This window comes from Parasteatoda tepidariorum, chromosome 3 (genome assembly GCF_982258835.1).
Source record: "Parasteatoda tepidariorum strain Cologne lab strain chromosome 3, Ptep-v5.0, whole genome shotgun sequence".
Lineage (NCBI taxonomy): Eukaryota > Metazoa > Arthropoda > Arachnida > Araneae > Theridiidae > Parasteatoda > Parasteatoda tepidariorum.
Genome location: NC_141757.1, coordinates 81284885 through 81304976, shown reverse-complemented (window position 1 = coordinate 81304976; position 20092 = coordinate 81284885). Strand labels below are relative to the sequence as shown.

Genomic DNA, 20092 nt, shown 5'->3' with positions numbered 1-20092 from the left:
AAATGTACTCAAATCAATAAATTTAAAAAGTGCAAGGATTTAAAAAAAAATGAATGAAACGATAATTTACAAAGAGGCTTGAAAAAATCTCAAACTTTTTTTTTTTTTAAATTTATTCAAGTAGCAAAAAGATTATTACAATATCTAACATACCTGATATAAGGTGAACTATAGTAGGCTGAAAATGCGCGAAGATTTTGTTCCAGGCGCAGCCAACAATACGCTGCTTAAATCAATCAAATTTATCAAAACAATAAAATTAAGTAAATTATTACTGATTAGTTAACTAAATTATTATTGATTGTCTTTTAATTGATATTACGAAATATATAATCTAAGAACGTCAGAAAACCAGTCAATTCAAAATAAAAAGTAATAATTTATTTTTTAAAAAAATGCACCCAGATTTTTAAAAAAAAATGAATAAAAACTTATATTACAAAGGGGAAAGGTTAAAAAAATTTAATGATAAACCTTCTTCAAAATATATTCAAATAGGAGGAAGGCTATTATCAATATCTAGCATACCTAATAAAGGGAGAGCTATAAAAAGGTTGAAAATGCGAAAAGGTTTTGTTCCCAGACGCAGCCACTAATGTACTGCTTAAATCAGCATGTATTAAAAAATTACCATATGTAAACAACGATCTGACTGCACGCTGTTTTGTAATGAGAACACAATGTAGCTCCCATTTATTTCTCCTCCTCAAATTAAAATAAGAGGAAGAATAAAAAATAAATAAATGAATTTTATTAGAAATGATTTCTATTTGTATGTTTATTGATATTTTATGCTTTTTTGATGCTTTAAATTTTTATTTGAAGCAAAAACTCCAAATACTGCCGAAGTGCATAATTTACTTAAATGTAAGAAATTTTTTGCATTAATGACTAATCAAAATTTTTAATTCTCTTTAATTTAGAACTAAAATTCAAGGAAATTCTTATTTTTAATGATGACAAGGGTATTTGTTGTTTAAAAGCCGCACAAGACGATGCACTGAATCTAAATTCGTTGTAAAATGCTCTTTCGTGAATAAATCTCGTAATCTGCTTAATAGAATTTTAATTTTAAATAATTAGTTTTTTAGTTTTCGGTTGAAAATATTTTAAATACATACATTCCACACAAATATATAATGTTAATTTCAATCCAGTTATAATTATACATATTTTTTTTCTTAAAGTCAAAAGTGCTACATTGCGATTTTTAATATTTAAACAATAATTTACGCTTTTGTTCAGTTGGAATTAGTAATTATTTTACATTGCAATCATTATATTTCATATCATAAAATCTTTTTATCTATTGTTTTTTTAACAATCATAACATTGTCATTTTCGAACAAAGCACATGTAAAAATTCATATTAAAACAACCTTTTTCTGTGCTATCAGGGGTCTGTCCAGACATTTTGTGAAAGGTCCGTTTTTCGTGAAATTGTGAAAAAATTACTCACATTCTTTCAATCAGGGTCCGCTTTTATGAATTTGTGCAAATAGGGTCCGTTATTGCAAAAAAAAAAAAAATTTCAAGGAGTTTTTAAACTGTAAAGACATACATGATAATGCTCAACACTGTAAAATTATAATTAAAAAAATTAAATTTTAAAAAATAAACAACAATTGCTACTTCTAAATTAGAGATGCAACATACAAATATTTGGTATTTAGCCTATACTGTTGAACGCAGAATATTCATTTCGGACGAATAATGGAAGAATCGTCTGCCGAAGATAAAACTTAATTCGTTTGCATCCATCTTTCCTGTTTTCTGCCCTGGAAAGGGTTTATTCGATTGACAAAGTAATAATAAGGATAAACAAATTTTTGAAGGGTCCGTTTTTAAGTTAAAATATTTTGTGAAGGGTCCGTTTTTATGGAAAGATATTTTGTGAAGGGTCCGTTTACGGACCCAAATTTCTTCTAAACAGACCCCTGCCTATAGAGTATATTTTAATCATACCAAATTTTACGAAAGTAAAAATAAAAACACTACGATTAATAATAAACAGATAAAATTTTCATAATCGTAATATCATTCCAATCACTATAAAAATCTTGATATAATAATTTGTAATTTCAACATGTCGAACTTACATAACATTGACAACTTATTGAACTAGCATATCATATTAATAATAACAATAGACGGCAAAATGAAGCATTTAATTCGATTTAATACATTTCAAAGTATTCAAATTACTAAACTTACCAGATTTGCAAAAATAAAACAAAAATATATTTCGGAGAAACAATTTACAACCACCTACTTTAATAATACAATAAAGTTTAATTTTAATTCAAATTTTGAACTTTGGTCGTGTGGTAGGAATTTTAAGTTAGTAAACGCAATTTAAAATCGGTAATCGGAGGAATACAATTTGAAGTTTAAAGACAATATAGGAATACATTTTAAAATTTCAACCATTAAAACAGGGATATTAAAAAAAGTTCACGTGTGTTATTATTTCAGATATACATTTTACAAAACATGTTAAATATCACCATGCTTTATCATTACATATCAACAAACGTTAAATATAAATTTGATGATTAAAAATGATAATAAACTTACCTTAGCAGGTGGATGTTGTAGCTGCGAATCAAGATCAACATCATGAATGTAGAAAGAGGGGCACAGGGGTCATTTGTCCCCCCTCCTTACTTTTTATTTATTTCAAAATAAAGAGGGAACCACAGATTGGCACAAAAAAACAATGAAGTTTTCTTTTCTTTCTTCCTCATTCAAAGATGACGATTCAATTTAGGTGTCCATCATTCGTTAGGATGAGAAAATAAAATTCATGTACATTTGTAGGAGGGCGGCTCCAGGGCGGCACCTCTCAGCAAAGAGAAGAAGAACTGTGTTGGCGGTGGCAGGGGCTCGCGGTCAGGCAAAAGGTCTTCGTCCGTCGACCCTAAAGGGCCGGCGTAGTGATGGACGGAGTCCGCGGCCCCGGCCACGGGTCAGTGAGCCGCAGCCATCGAATGTGGGGGCGGAGGGGGTGACTGCATGAGATTGCTGGGGCTGTGCGCGTGTAGAGGGCTTCCACCCATCATTAGTCCACCGTCACCTTGCATTTGACCGGTACCCATATTAACAGGGGGTGTCATACGCTTCTCTTTCTGTCGACGATTGCAAAACCAAACCCTGACAACCTCTTTCTCAAGCTGAAGACTGTCCGCCAGGCTGGCTATTTCTTGAGCCGCTGGCTTAGGCTGCTTGTGGAAGTGGTTCTCAAGCGCTCCTTTTACTGAAACCTCGATACTCGTTCGCTTTTTTCTTTTGCGCCCCTGCGCGGCTATTTTGTCTATGGATGTCGGTGAACCGGTAGTACTGTCTGCTTCTTCAAGCCACTTTGCTAATAGGGGCTTCAACTTACACATGTTCTTGAAACTTAGTTGAAGAGCTTCAAACCTGCATATAGTTGTCTGGCTAAAAACATTACCGTACAAAGTTCCCAGGGCCAGCCCGACGTCCGCTTGGGTAAAACCAAGTTTAATACGTCTTTGTTTAAATTGTTTCGCGAATTGTTCTAAATCGTCCGAACTTGGGGCTTCTTCACCGGGCCCCAGGGGACCACAGTCATCTGGGTGTCTATGTCCATGATCCATCGGATGAGACAGATCATCGTGGGGATGATGGTGATGATGATGGTGGTGGGGATGCTCAGAATGTTGCATTTCCCTCATAGCAGGGTGTAATTGAGAACCATGTCCTCCAAGCATACCATTCATGCCATAATGTTGGAGATGATGATGCGGAGATGCACTATTTCCTCCCGGACCCCCCATGCCGGACATATGAGATGATGCAAGGGAAGAATGATGCCATGGATGAGAGGCGGCCATGTGCTGGGGTGGACGGTGATGGACACTATGCAAATCAGGGGGTTTCACATCTTGAGCGGCGTGCAGGCCAGGTGGTGGCATGGCGGCTGACCAAGCATCGTTATGGGGCGGCAGGCTCACCCAGTGATGCTGGGGCGCCAGTGCATGGTGTCCATTATGACTCTGGTGTTGGGGCGGCATGTACTTCATTTCTGGAGGCTCTCTAGCGTAGGCGGATTGCGATGTGGCGACTTGCATTCCTGGGCTTTCAGGACCGGTGGCGAGTGAATTCACCAGGCCGGCAGACGAGAGGTAAGGGCTCGTGCTAGCCATCGGAGTAAGGACATCTCAATTCGGCAAGCGTTGCCGCGTGTTGTGAGGTCGGGGAAAAACGAACAACGATCGAAGGGCGAGCGGCGCGCCCGTGGCTCCGCCTGTCCGTGACGTCGAAGATTACCATTGGCAGAGGAGGGGTGGTCGCTGTCACAGGTCGTAGCGCTCCAAGGTCGTGCGGGGCGGAGTCAGCCAGGGAGATGGATGGCCCTTCGTAAACAAGGGACCGACTTCACCTGCTGTCACGTGCTGTAAAACTCCTCAGTCTGTTTCACCCTGCAAAAGAAAAACCCCTCGTCAGCGAATGTCGATAGAAGGTTCCACCCTCTCTCTCTTTCTCCTCACTGGAGAGAAAAAATACAAAAGAGATAACTAGACATTCTGTTGTGAAGAGAGTACTCTTCCACAAATGCTTCTTATTTTTCCCTAAATGACTACCCCCTCACTCTATCAACTCACACTTTTATTCCGATTATTTAGTTTTTTTTTTCAACTCAAAAGATCAGATACATCAAAGGATTTCTATTATATTCAGACTTTTATTTTTTACTCCTAATTGAAAAATGCTATTTAATCAAACGACCGAATCTGATCGGAATGGGTAATAATTTTGTTTACCATGCGGAAGCATTTTATTGAAAAAAAAATGTTTGAAAATTCAATTTATTTTTTCTAATTTGAACCCTAGAGTTAATTTGAAAACTATATTGCTAATTTATTGTTTTAGAAAAAAAAAATTTATTGCGAGAATTTTTGTTTTTTATTTATTTTATTTATTTACTTTTAAATGGGAAGGGGAATTTAATTGCAACATTTTGTTAAGCATTTAAGCTATCATTTAAATGTGTACAAAAATACTCTCAAAGAAAATAAAAAATATAAAAAAATCTTTTTTCATAAAAATTACCTTTTATAAGTTAAATGTTTAATAAACTCCGTTTTGTTTAGTGTTTGATAAACTAAAATTAGTTAAATGAATATGAAAATATTAATATTACGAAATTAATGATATTTTTATAAACAAAACGATGAAGTAATATCGATAAATTTAATAACCTGAATAAAGATTGCAAATTTCTGCGAGCTGTTTTGATTTTAAAACTCACAAAATAATATAACAAAATAAAAATATTATAAATAATAACTATTTTTATAAATAATAATAATTATTATATTAGAAAATTAGTAATTGATAATTATTATTATTATTGAAAAGCATCATCAAATTAGTTCTCAAAACCTAGATGTTGATAAAAAGAAATTGTGTAATCTTCAACACTGGCGCTTAAAAAAAATTTTATTCATTATTTTTCGATCAATTTAATAACAACAATAATTATTCTTGTTACCAAATTTATTGAAAATTAGCAATCAATTCAATTTGGATGATCAGTAATCAGTTACCTACTTATAAATTACTTTTTTAATAAAAATATCTAAGTGTAAAATACATTTCTATTCTTCCATGTTATTAATAAAGGAAGCTTACCCCAAAAGAAGAATTTAACAATGAAGCAAAATTAGATGCTTAGAAGTCAAAAGGCAAAATTAATATTATTCTTTTTTGATGCAATTCTTAGTTTATACAGTTTTTTTTCTCTTCCAATTATTCGCATATTAATCTTCAACGCAAATAGATGCTTCGTTGAAAAGAAATTTCATTTTTATTAAAACTAAAAATATTTTAGTTTTAATTCCGTATGAAATAGAAATAAAAAAATCTTAAAGCTTGATTGAAATTAAAAGGCTTACTCAAAACATTAGCTAAAATCATCATTCTCGTTTTGAAGTTCATTTTCCCAGACAGTTATTGGTATTTTATTTATTTATTTGTTAGCATTTTAAAGGCGAAAATTAATTCATGTTATTTGCAAGGATGCACTTTTATTCAAACAACCTATATATAAAAAAATAAATAAATAAACTTTTGACCAAGTAAAGTAATTTCATTACTAATACATAATAATGAATCGTTATTCCGAAAGTCTCGAACTTATGATTTCTAATTCTGATGAAATCTGATACACAGATTTTTAATCATGAAAATATACTTTACGTAGGAATGCTTTTCTTCGTCTTCTTAGGCCCTACAGCCGGTCACAGGCCAAGCCCTATAACCACGTCACTACTTTATCTAACTATTTCGATCTGGGCTTTCTTGTTCTAGGCCTTCTTCTTTTCCCTGTGGTGTTAGGAAGGTTATTTTTTTTTAAACATTTTCTTCGCTGTATCAAAATACATGTCCTAGTAATGAATCCATGTTCTGGTTATAAATACCTGTCCTTGTAGAAAATACATTCCTTGAAACTGAAAATGGTGTATTGAAGGGGTGTTTAATTAAACACCATTGTCCATAAGGAAATTGTAATTAGACGAAGGTTAGAACTTTAAAATAATCATAATTTTATAAAAGTTATAGACTTTGTATTGATGTGAAGTGTAAAAATATTAAATATATATATGACGCATTTGTATAATTATCGTAAGTTAAATAAATAAAAAATCGTAACAGAAAAGCTGTTCACTTTTTCTGCAATTTCAAAATCAGCATGTTGTAAAGTCTCAAATTCTGTGGAAGGTACTATTCTTATTAATGCCTTACATTTAAATCAGGCAATTTACAAGTATAAATGAAACGGACGAAAAGAAACGAAACGATCAAAAAACGAAAGACCATAAGCATATATACTCAGTGGCGTTGTTAGAGGGGGAACATCAGCCTCAGGCGCAACTTCAAAGTGGTGTCAAACTCGTGGAATATAATTCGGAATGAATTCTAGAATATATATTTTTTTCCTTTATATACGATAGTGTAAAAAATTTCGGATCAAATTACGGTATAAAGCATCGGGACTTAGAGGGCATCATCTGTAAAATCCATTTTACTGCAAAATTCATCTGAACCATGAAATATTATACCGTAATTTTTACATTAATATTTATTTAATTAGAGTGATTCAGTGATTTTACGGTAATTAGTACTGTAAAAATTACGGGATATCAGATTTTTTGTTTCGTAACATGTTCCCGTAAAAATGGATTTAGAGTGCCGGTACTATTAGTAGCAATTTGATCTGGAGTTTTTTAGAGTGCACCTGTTTCATTTACTCATTCTGAACCCCATAACTTCAATTTTCTTATCCGCTTGACTCAAATATTTGACAGGATCTCTATTATTATTGCAGTTCTCATTGCACGTAGTTTTTGTTTTCTTTTTTTTTTAAATTTTTTTAAAAATTATTTTTTATTAAAGGAAGGTATTTTTTATTAAGGTTATTAAAGAAAATTATCTATTAATTAATAAATCAAAAAATAAAAACGCGATTGAAAATATTATATGTGTAAGATGCATTAGTAACATACTGTAAATTTTTAAACAAATCGAATGAAGAATTATTACGCGCAAATTGAAAGTCTGTTTAAATCTCCCCCTTTTTTTAAATGTAATTTTACACCAATTATTAATGCAATTATTCCTATTTGACATTACATGTTTTTCCTTCGATTGTTCATGATCAATGATTCTCAAATAAGTTGACTAGGACATATATTCCTATGCAGCGATGAAAATCTTCTAAATAAATTAACCTTCAAAACACCAAAAGGAAAATTAGGAAGATGAGTTTGAACAAGATGGTTAGATATAGGACAGAAGTGGTAAAAAGGACTTCAGAGTTAACAAAAGGAGGAATATGGCACCAAATAGATCTAGATGGGGTAAACTGACTGAGACTGCTTTGGTCGGCAACTGGCTGTAGTGCCAAAGAAGAAGAAGTGTTTCTATATGCCTAGATTAGTGACTTACGAAAAGGTAGAAATCCTGACTTATAGTGAGCAAGGCGTTTTGTCAAATGCAGGTGTGCTTCAAAGCAAGCGTTTGTGCGTAATTTTTTGAGCATTTTCTATCCCAGCCATCTCCAGGAATTGGAAAAGAAGAATACAAAAGGAAGTTATTAAAACAAAATAGCAATTCTATCGTTTTAAAATAAACGTAAAATGAAAATAAACATATATAAAAATAAGCATTATAAAAATTCTGATGATTTTACTGTTTGTTACTCTGTCCCGCGTGACATCATTTATGGTCGGCCTCCATGAAATAAATGGTATGTCATAGTTATGATTAAAAACATCCTGACTTACAAATTTGTTTATAAATTTAAAACACGCATGATATGGTTAATTGTACTATTAAATTTTTTGCTTCTTTATTTTTCAGCTTTGAAGCCGACAGCATTTGTAGCATCAGCCTAGCTCAGTTCAAAGTACTGAACCAATAATTGCAGTATAAGTATTGAATAGATTTTTAATAAATACGCTTTTATTATAGTCCTCGGTCAATTAGTAAACAGACCTTTTGGTGCCATATGCTTGACACGTTTGGCTTAATAAATAAAAAAAATTATTAATCTCGAAATATTGAATATACATCGATGACATATAGAAAAATACAGATAACCTCCAAGAAAAGACAAGCATAATAATAATCTTCAGCCGTACAAAAGAACTGGGAGGAATTTCCAATTAATAAAAATATAAATTATTTAAGTAGCAATAACGATAATCTTTTCTTTCGGAAAATTGTTTTATTAATTCCCATTCTTCTTTAATGGATTTCTAAATTAAGCTGTGGTTGAAGAAAAAAATAGGAAACTGTTCTTTGTGTAAAGTGATATTGCCAACGAGTCATTGTTTTGTCTGGCGAGTTCATTTGGCGGCTTTTTATAATTGATTCCGCCACACAGAAAGTGTGAGATCAGCATTTGTATCATATTAGATCTTATTGCTTTACGGCCACGAAATGTTAGATCATTTATGAAAAAAAATATCAATGAATGTTTTGAGTGGTTGTTCTTTTGTTTTGTTAAACGATGACATTAAAATTTAATTTCTCAGCAAAGTTTGCCTGATTGAATTACTCAGTCCGATAACTCGTGTTATAATTTTTAAGCAATCCAGGAACAAATTCATGTAAACAGAGAAGAACAGAAAAGCCGGATGTTTAAAAATGTAGGCAATTATTTCAATTAAGACGTAATTCGTATATTAGACTAAATACACTGTAAAAAATTACTGGCACTCTGAATACGGCATCCGTGAAATCCATTCAAGTGCAAAATCCATTTTTACCGTGAAATTTTAGATCATTTCACAGTAAAAATTACGGTTTATCAGATTTTGCTTGTTCTGAAAAATTTTACGGTCAAAATGGATTCAGGGTAAAATGTACCTGTACCCTGAGTGCCGGTACTTTATACAGTAACTTGATCCAAAATTTTTAAAGTGATGCTTCACTTTAGTTACATTTGCTTTAGAAATGCGACAAAAAACTATTTAATTAAAATTAAAAACTAATATGTTCATTGCTGTTCAATGTTTTGTATCAAACAAGATACGGAACAAATAAGGTCCGCGTATTAAATGAAACCATGTAAAAATTATTTATCGAAATGATTCATTTATTTATTATTAATTACTATACACTTATTTTCATTCTTTTTATTTTAAATAAATTATAAAATAATTTAAAATAAATAACTAAATCATAATTAAAGCATAAATTTAAAATAAAAAAATAAGATAACGCAAACATACCACCGCACACAAAAATTGAGAAAAAGTGCCTAATATTCGATCTTTCCTAAAATATGCGATACCCCTATTGTAGCCAATGGACTCTTCCAAATATCAATCTAAAACACATTTGAAAGTTGTGTGGAAATGATAGTTGGAGAATAAAAGCCTTTTATTGGCTGTAGTGCAAGTATGGATTTTTAAAAATTTGCATGCATATTTGAATACTTTGTTACGTTTTATATATACTTTTTTGTTAAATGATAACCATGTAAATGTCTATAAATGACCCACCGTGGCATTGATTCCACAAGGTGCTGATAGGTAGTCTGAGGTATCTGGTACCAAGCACTCACCAACTGGTCCTGCGATTCCCTCAAATTGCGAGGGGGTAGCGTGGCAGCACGAATTTGGTTTTTCAAGTAGGACCACAAATGCTCTATTGGATTAAGGTCAAGTGAATTTGTGGGCCAAGACATAACTTGAAAGTCACTGGAATGTTCCTCGACGATTCGACCCTTATGACATGGTGCATTATCCTGTTGGTAAACACCATCCCCCGCAGGAAAAACTGTTGTCATGAATGGGTGAACTATAGATTATTTTTTTAAACTATCAATGTATAAGAATATAAGTGAAATTAGGTTTAGGTTAGCTTTTAGTACTAATTTAGACAATTCAGTGAAATTTTCATGCGTATCATAATAGCATAGAACATTTCCTTTAAGTTTATTTTCGGTCAATTTATGAAAAGTTTAGAACAGCATTCCTCAACTCTACCAGACAAATTTACTTTAATTCAGCGGTCAACGTACAAAGTAGATAGGAGATCAAACTGCAAAGGTTTTGTTCTCTTTTATAAAATTTCGGTTCTTGATAATAGAGTTCAACTAATACAGGTGGTCAACTTACCAAGTTTTACTGTATCTTAAATTTGGAGGAAAAAACTTGAAAGCATACAAAATGGAGCGTTCAATCAAAATTCAAATTATTTTAACATCGTATTGAAAGAAGAGCTTTACAAAAGTGCAATTAGGAATGAATTGCACTGTACATTAAGAAATTGAAAGAATATGAAATGGAACGTTGAATCAAAATTCAAATTATTTCAACATTGGATTGGAAGAAGAGTATTACAAAAGTACCCTTGAATATTGTAATCAAAAATGAATTACACTGAACCTTTAATTTTTGGAAAGAATAAAGTTAAAAGCATACAAAATGGTACGTTGAATCAAAATTCAAATTATGTTAACATCGCTTTTAAAGAAGAGTTTTACAAAAATTATGTTAACATCGCTTTCAAAGAAGTTTTACAAAAACGCACTTGAATTTTATAATTAAAATTTAATTTCATAGTTCCTTAAATTTGGGGAAGAAACTAAAAGCATACGAAATGGAGCACTGAATTAAAATTAAAATTGGTTTAACAACGTATTAGAAGAAGAGCTTTACGAAAGTGCACATAAGATTAATAATTAGGAATGAATTGCACTGTACTTTAAATTTGGAGGAAAAAATTGAAAGAATACAAAATGGAACGTTGAATCAAAGTTTAAATTATTTCAACGTTGGATTGATGGAAGAGTTTTACAAAAGTGCCCTTGAATTTTGTAATCAAACGAAGAAGAGTTTTACAAAGTGCACATGAACTTTCCAATTAGAAATGAAATGATGGTGTGTCTGATCTTTGAATATTTTTATTCTTCTTCTCTCTACTTAAAATGTAAAATGAATAAATACTCACATGTCATAGGGAGTGCCCTCCTTTATTAAAAAAAAATAATAATAATAATAAAACGCTAACACACAAAGCTCTACTTAACAAGCGTTTTATTTTTTTATATTTCCCAGCGTGACATCAGCATCACTGGGTTGCGAAAGTATTAAATTTGCAGCTGTTACATGAAATTCGTTCTAAAATAAAATAATAAAGATTGTTCGAAATAATAAGAAAAAATTAAAACGGAGCAGTTCTTCAAAGATAAGAAAAGAAGAACGCTATTCTTTAAATACGCTCCCATAAAAACTTTTCAGAAGCACCCTCAGAAATTTTACGACTTTGATATCCCTTTGCAGAAGACTTATTTTTATTCCCCACCCCCTCCCCGTCTTGGTGACTTCGTGAGAGCTTTTAATGATGTACAAGATCTAGAATGGATCAAAAAGTTGGAAAAGTTCAAAATGTGCACCTAGAGAGGGCATTGCTTTGTTTCAGTTATTAAATTTTTTCGTTCGTATTTTCAAAACTCGCTAAAAATTCTCTACCCCCTTTATGATGTCTTAGTTGGCCGTTGCCGGAGATTCTTTAAGGTTTCAATTAATTCTGGTTATGCTTTTATGCACACGTACAAATGTTTTTCGAATACCGGGTGGGCCGTGTTCAGATGAAAATAAAAGTCGAAGTGTCGGTTATAGAGGGGTTGGCTAGCACTTTTACGAGCACCGTCATTGCAAATGAAGTTCTTTCATGCATTTAGAATGCCGCGTGCAGTTAGAGAGAAGAAGAAAAAAAAGTGCAAGACTTGTAAAAGTCGTAATACGGAGGAGCTTTAATGAGTTTACGATAATGCCGGTTCCGTTTACATGGAGAACTAACTCTAAATAAAAATGCTCAAATAAGAAACGCCGAGTTATACGCTAATAAAACTAATCCTGACAAATTGTTTTGCAGAATGTGCAAGTTCCTTTGGCTAAATGTTTCATTCGTGTATATAAATAATATAATAAGTTCAATATTTGGTTTTGTATAGCTAAAAGGAGATTGCGATGCATTTTGATAGCCAGACATTATTGCATTTTTTAGGAACACTACGATTACGATTATGAATGATTCATGCGAGAACAAAAACTATCTTTAATATTTCCCCTTTTTTTTTAATAGTGCTAAATTTTAAGAGTGTATGGCATCATGGAGAAATTTATAAATACTTTTTGTTTATACTAACATTAACTAACTTTTTATTGGTAAAAAAAATTGCATTAGTTTGAATTGAATCTGCCGCAAGTGCAAGACGTGTAAAAAATTAAGTACTAGTTCGAATTATATTTGCCTTTTTGCAGTTTGAAAAATAAGTGCAAAACTTGTGAAAAATAAAGTGATATTTGAATTGCACTTGCCGGTGCAGTTCGGAAAAAAAGTGCAAGACTTGTAAAAGTCGTAATATGGAGGAGCTTTACTAAGTTTATGATAATACCGGCTAAGTTTATATTGAGAACTAACCCTAAGTAATAAAAATAATAATTATCAAAGTTCTCGAATACGACACTTCGAGCTAACGAAACTAATCCTGGCAAATTGTTTTGCTGAAAGTGGAGCACTTTTTGCTAAAGGTTTTATTCGCCCTAAAAAAAATAAGAAATTTGTTCAGTATTTGGTTTTGTTTCACTATAGTGTTTCACTATAGAGGAATAGCAATACAATTTGATTGCAATATACTATTTCATTTCTTAGAAACACAATTTTTTTTTTATCGTGCTAAACTTTAAGATTACATGGCATTATGAAATTAAAAAATACTTAACATTAAAACACTTCGAACAATTTTTTAATATTGAAAAATTAAAGTTTAGTTAGTTTGAATAGTATATTCAGTAAAGGAAAAGTAGTATTTTTCCTTCTAATGAATCTGTGTAACATAAGGATAAATTTCTGCGCAATTAAGATAATTAAAATTGATTTGATATTTTTCAACTGAAAATTAATTTACCATGTTAATTAGATAAAAAGAACAAAAATTGTCTAATTTATACTACAGTTTTATTAATTTGCTTTCGTGTCTGTGTGAGAATGAAATCAACTTGACTACTTCCTGACTATTTAGATTACTCAAATCACTTCTGAAGAACTGAGCCTGATAAATAGGTAAGTTTTCATTATTTCTGGCTGCAATAAGGTAACCAAAACGAATTTGAGGTCAGTTAAAAATGTGACAACTTTTCCACTAGCTTGAGTTCATAAAATTTAAAGGAGCTCTCCTCATGAAAAAATTCAAGTTTTTGTCCACTTTTCGGTGCAAGCTAAAAAGTAAAATTTATTAAACTATGTTTTTTGATTGAACTGAATGGAAAAAAATAATACTGTGGTAAATTTATAAATCAAAACAAATCAGTCCTTTATAGGTTAATATGTTCACAATTGGGTATTTGCACTTCAAGAAGAAGAAGAAAAAGAATATCACAGATACCCACATATGTGACATATGACGCCAGCTCCAGTTGATCGTTTATAAGCAAAGTGGTGGGTTAAAATTAACCTAAGTTTCTCCACATAAGTTAGATTGTTATTTAATGAGAAGTTAATAAAATACAAAGTCGTACGCACATAGAATTTGTTATAATACAATTATTTCTCTTCTACGTCTTTTACTTAATTTAAATTTATTATTTGTTAATGTATTTTATTGTAACAGTGATATATTTTTGTTTTGTGTACATGGCAACTTTGATGCATAATTAGTTTATGTTCTACATGATTTCGAGCCTGGCTTTGTGTTAAATAAGAAATATCTAGTGAAATAAGTGAAATCTTTGCTAAAGAATATAGAATGTACTTAACTTATTACGTATACTTAAGAGAATTTAATCATGACTGACTTGGCTGACTAAAAATAGAATGGAAAGAACAGTTGCTAACGTAAACAAATGACACGTTTTAGCAACCAATCAGGATCGAGATACCCACCCTTCGTCACTTGCAGGTATACCATTGCTTTTATATACTTTAATTATAAAATCGGGGTTCCGTCGAATGAATGTTGATCCTTTAGGGTTCCGCAGCCGAAAAAAATTAGGAACCCCAGTATAATATGCATGTATGCAATTGCTCGACGAAGGCAAGCTCCGTGGCCTATAATTGGCATGACAGTATGCAGCACCATAACACCGTTTAATGTTTAAAATTTCAACCCCAATTTTAGCAAGTATCAAAAATAAATCTAAGTAATTACTACGTAACTAAGTTTTTATTTCCATAAAAATGCAAAATTATTCTAAATTAAATATTTCGCGTAAGCTAATTATTCATCGCAACTTAAATTATTACTTAAGATAGACTGCCTAACAGGATTAATCTAAGTGAATACTTAACGTAACTATTCAACACTATTTAAATTGTTCTTTAAAATAATCTAATAAAATAAATACTTGCAAAAGTGTCGCCAATGTATTGAGAAATACTCGAGTTCATGGTGCCACATAAGAGAAATGTATTTATTATTAACCAGTTTTAAGATATTTTTGCGAGTCATTAATATTTCATATAAAGAGAAATTCTACTAATTGCATATAGTAGGCCCGGATAATCTGGTTGGTAGGGCACTGGGCCCATGTCCAAGAGTTCGTGGGCTCGATCCCCGCCGGTCGAAGACTCCCCGTGTAGTAAATGGGGACTGATGCACGTTTAATCTGTCGAGTCGCAAAGTCCTCCATGTCTCCGTAACAAATCAATACCTCAGGAGGTACTGATCCAGGAGTTTCCATTTTTTCTGTATTGGTTCAGAATTACAAGGCTGCGGAGTTGAACTTTAGTAGTCGTAAGCCCAAAAATAAAACATAAAATAAAACATAAGCAATAAAATAAAACATAAAATAAAATAAGTGCATATAGTCCGTAAAATTTCGTTAAGTTTCGAAAAAGAAAACTTAATTATGTTTCATTTAACAAAAGCCACTTGTAAAAAAAAATTTCGGCTATTGGATTTGCGTAAACTTATTTTTTAATTTAGAGCTTTTGTAAGCTTCTTATTACATGTTGAAAGTCTAATATTACTAACTTTTTTATTAACTAAATTATATTGTTTCACTTTAACCTTCTGGAGAAAAAAAGAGGTACGTTCTATTTAGAATAATGTTCAAAAATTTTCTTGATGGTCATCTATGGTTAATTCATTGAAAAAAAGAGGTACGTTCTACTTAGAATAATGTGCAAAACTTTTCTTGATGGTCATCTATGATGGTTGATTCATTGAAAAAGAAAGTCATCGTTATCGATTATGTCCATCGCCACAAAGTGATGAATCGCGAAATCACATAATGGGTAGGTGCGGCCCTCTCGACAACTTATAAACATGTATCAATCTTCTGTTATCTTTTTCTATTCGTGCTCACCTACTCATGAAAAGAAACCGTTTTATTTGTTATCTTAAATACTTTTCACCTTAATACGAGACTAAGCGGATTTGTGGGTGAATAGTACATATCGGATTAAATGACTTGATCTTCATGCTGGATATCTATATTTCCTTTTTGTTGATTGAATTTTACCTTTATTCTGGAAATAGTTTCAGATTAAAAAAACAATAAAATGAATTTATTAATGTAAAATAACTTGAAAATAAATAAAGAATATCAATATCAGTAGAATTAGAATAGAATTAGGTTCACTTGATAGTATTTGAAAAGCTGAGTTTGCGTCTTTTCTTTTTGAACAAATTAATGATATTTGTAGAAGAAACTTATATCATATACTATATTGTCTCATATAGTGTTTTATAAACTGTTACGATATGATCTTTAATATTGGCTGTCCCAGGATTATTCGGGCAAACTTTCAAACCCATGGTCGGAAACGTTATCGGAATGTAAACCACATATAAGAAAGACTGAGATCATCTGAAATATTCATTGATCATAGATATTACATGTGTTGTGGTAGATGGTACGTAAAAATGTCACAAAATATGTTCAAAGTTCCCACTATTATTAGCGATGCCTGCGTTACACAGTTGGACCATGGACTCGTACAAACACACCTGGAATTTGTTGGATATCCGTAGCAGCAAAGACGACTCTAGCAACCAGGTCAAAGTGAAAAATTGTCTTCGTAAATCTCTTGGTCGTGCAGTATTAGATAAAGAAAATCTATCTACTGTACTTGTAGGGATAGAAGCCGCCCTTAACAGCAGACCCCTTGTCTATGAAGAGGGAGATGAAGACAACATGGAAGCCTTGACACCGGCACATTTCCTAACGGGTAGAAAATTAACAGCTATACCCACAAATCTGAATAACAATCCAAGACTTACGAAACTCTACAAACAACAACAAGACGTGTTGGATATATTTTGGAAAAGATGGTCCAAAGAATATCTGCTGCAACTGCGCTCTTATCACCAAGTTCACAATATTCATAACTCCTTCAACATCCGAGCAGGAGATCTTGTGCTACTAAAAGAAGACGTCAGACCCAGACACATGTGGAAGAAGGCCCGAATTACCAATCTAAGTAATGGTGAAATTCGAACATGCGTGTTAAGCGTGGATGGAAAGACTATAACTCGACCTATACAGCTGGTCATCCCGCCTGAGGTTGACCTGGGTGGGGAGGATGTTGCAACATCAATGGACAGTTAGTTTAAATAATTGTTTTAACACGGCAGGCAACTCCTGTAATTGTAATATTCCAACTCTGGCTGGTTGCTAGGCAACCAGATGGCTTTTTCTCATTATAAATGTTTTGTATGTCGTCTGTGTATGCCAGTGAAAATAAAAGATTAAGAATGCTGTAAAAGTTAACAATGGGTACACAACACTTTCACCAAAAAAAGAAGTCCATTCAGCTTAAATCAGGAGACCGTGGTGGTCCTCCAAAGCTCTTATGAGTAACACCACCTAACGGTGAGCGAAGACATTTTCTACCATGCGTTGCTATGTAAATCTGAGTCCTCGTAATCTCCCCTACCTTCCCTTTAAGTTTGCCAAAATAATCCTGGGACACCCTGTATATTATAACTTACTAAGATATATGGGATTTATAAATTAAGTTTTCATAGATTTATAAATTAAGCTTTAACAATAAAGGAATTCTCCGTTTTGCCCTATTTTTTCCGGGATGCATGATAAGGGTTTGGTATTGCTTGACCCTTTAATTTCCTGTTCATTTCGCTAAGATTCAGGGGGGGGGGGAGAGAAACCCTGTTATTTGGTATGAAATAACTTCTTTCACTTTTTGTATTTAGATGGCTCCAAGTCTCCTTTTATTCGATTAATTTAAAAGTTTCTGATTGTAAAAATTGTTTGTCCACAATTATTTAATTCATTCTTGTACGTATTGTTACACAAGTATGCAGTACGACCAAGGCCAATTACATGACTATACCAAATTATTCAATTCGAAAGGAAAATATGCAGCGAGCATTCTTATACAATACTACATTGTTACAGTGCTGCATGCAGTTCTGTGGAAAAATACAGCATTGTTAACATCATGGTAAAATTTATTAACGAGTTAAATTATTTACTGGCCAAGAGATTGAATTCTTTTAATTTTTACACCGAGTAATTTTTACGATTTTCTTTTTCTATTCATAACTGTACTAAACAATTTTTTTATACTCGTTTTTTCATTAAAGCAATAAAAAAAGTATAAGAAATATTACTTTTAAGTCCGAGATTCTATCTCTATCCATTTCCGTTTTTCTCATTTCTATTTCCAGAAATGGATATATTAAACAGAGAAGTGATTTTCCCAATTGAAGAATATATTCTTAGAAATTATTTGATTCCTTCTTAAATCGAATCGAGCTATTAAGAAATTATTCTTACTGGAAACTTATCTTAAATAAATTTTCTTACTTTTAGAGAGAACGCGCGCAAAAATCACTTTATACAAAAGTTCATTTCATTTAAGAATCTGATTTGGTAAAAAAAAAATTACTCGTGTCACTCTTTTTAAATAAAGCAGTTAAAAAGTTTTATTTGAATAATGAAGGATCGAATTTGATAAAAGAAAATATTTGTATCATCCTCTTTAGATACAGAAGCAAGTAAAAAATGTTGCGTTGAAATATTTAAGGGTCTAAATACGTAACAAAAAATATTTGTATCATGCTTTTTAAATATAAAGGCAATTATAAAAAGTTTGATTTAAATATTTAAAGACCTATTACGATAAAAAAAAATATTAACAAATTATCATCCTTTTTAAATATAAATACACTTAAAAAAGAAACACTAAACTTTTTGAGTTTAACAACAACAAAAAAATTTGATGAAAAAAAAAATGTTTTGAAAAGAAAAATATGATATAATCAAAATGTAGAAATAAATTGGAAACAGCAAATATTTGTTGGTACATAAGATTAAACTATTCAGCCTAATTGATCACATATTACTCATGTGTCCACTTTTGGACCAACGGTGTTCCATACTCCAAAGACAACTTGGCATCGGGGCTCTGTCGTTCTCATCACTCATGGACGCAGACTACAATCATTTCTGTAATTCCTTAAAGCTATTTATCTTCTGCAAACTTCATCCTATCTCTCACTCTAAGTGAGCTATAAGCGAAATACTGCAGAGAGTTCCAAAAATGCCCGTCAGTCATCATCATCAATATTCAACATATTATTTATATTCTTAAATGATCCCTACAATATATTGTTGAATTAAACTAATATTACGTATTACAATATAAATATTGTTAGAGTATAATTATTATTGCATTGTAATTTGAATGACATATTTTGTTATTGCTAATCTGAGTGCAATATATCATTGATATTATTATTTTGAAAACAATCATCGATATTTTTTACCTGAATGCAATAAGTTATTGCTCAAAAATAATTTTACTAATATTGTTTATCCAATACTATATACTAGTGCTGTTTAATAATTGGACTAATATTTTAAGATAGCTTTAGACCTAAATTGGGATAAAATGAGGCAGTTATATTGATTTGATAAAAGCTTTTGTAAAAATAACAATATTTTTTATAGTGTATTGTATTTTTTCTCCAGTTTCCTGTTTCCTTTTTTATTTTGTTCTATTCTAAAACGAAGGCTTTAAATACGTATCCCAACACGAGCAAAGCAGTAATGTTCAAATCTTTGATCAACATATGAAAATTATATATTTTTTTCTTGAAAAAATAGTTTTTCTTTAACATTTAATACTCGTTACTATGCTGAATTTTTGAATGCTTCAAATATAATAATATAAAACAAACCCATAATTTTTAGTTTTCTATTTTTCACTTTTGCTTCAATCTACGTATGTACATTGCAAAAAATATTAAAAAAATATATAAAGTAAAGTAAGTTTCATAGTTACAATGAAATATTTTTTATGCTACAAAATCTTTAAAAAAATTGAAGTATATTATTCTTATTAGTGTTATCAATTATATAAGGAATTTTAGCCTCGAATGTTCTAAAGAAGATCATAAAATTCACACAAGATATTCAGTTTTGTGCCATTTGTGCAATAAAATATCACTACCCGGAAAAAAGAAAGAATACAAGGCACTAGAGCAACTGACAGTTCAGAGTTATTATTCCTTTGTCGTCGTATTTTGTTGATACCAGTAAGAATTGGTGGCTATGTGCTGAAATACGACAGTAGCGGATGA

General features: G+C 31.7%; 1 protein-coding gene across 9 annotated transcripts in view; it reads right to left on the bottom strand.

The window, feature by feature from the left end:
- Nucleotides 1-20092, bottom strand: part of LOC107447961 (POU domain, class 3, transcription factor 3-A) — a 467439-nt gene that overhangs the window by 307558 nt on the left and 139789 nt on the right. For 6 of the 9 annotated variants that reach the window (XR_015432756.1, XR_015432761.1, XR_015432758.1 and 3 more), the window contains exon 3: nucleotides 2578-4442. The exons of 1 other annotated variant lie outside the window; for it this stretch is intronic. Coding sequence is in view for 1 of the 8 variants with exons in the window: in XM_087160303.1 (XP_087016429.1) it covers nucleotides 2970-4166 (1197 nt within the window). In the remaining 7 variants the exon portion in view is untranslated. Of the gene's footprint in view, nucleotides 1-2572; nucleotides 4443-20092 lie in introns of those variants that run through there. 2 more of the 9 variants (XR_015432773.1, XM_087160303.1) reach the window with 2 other exon arrangements.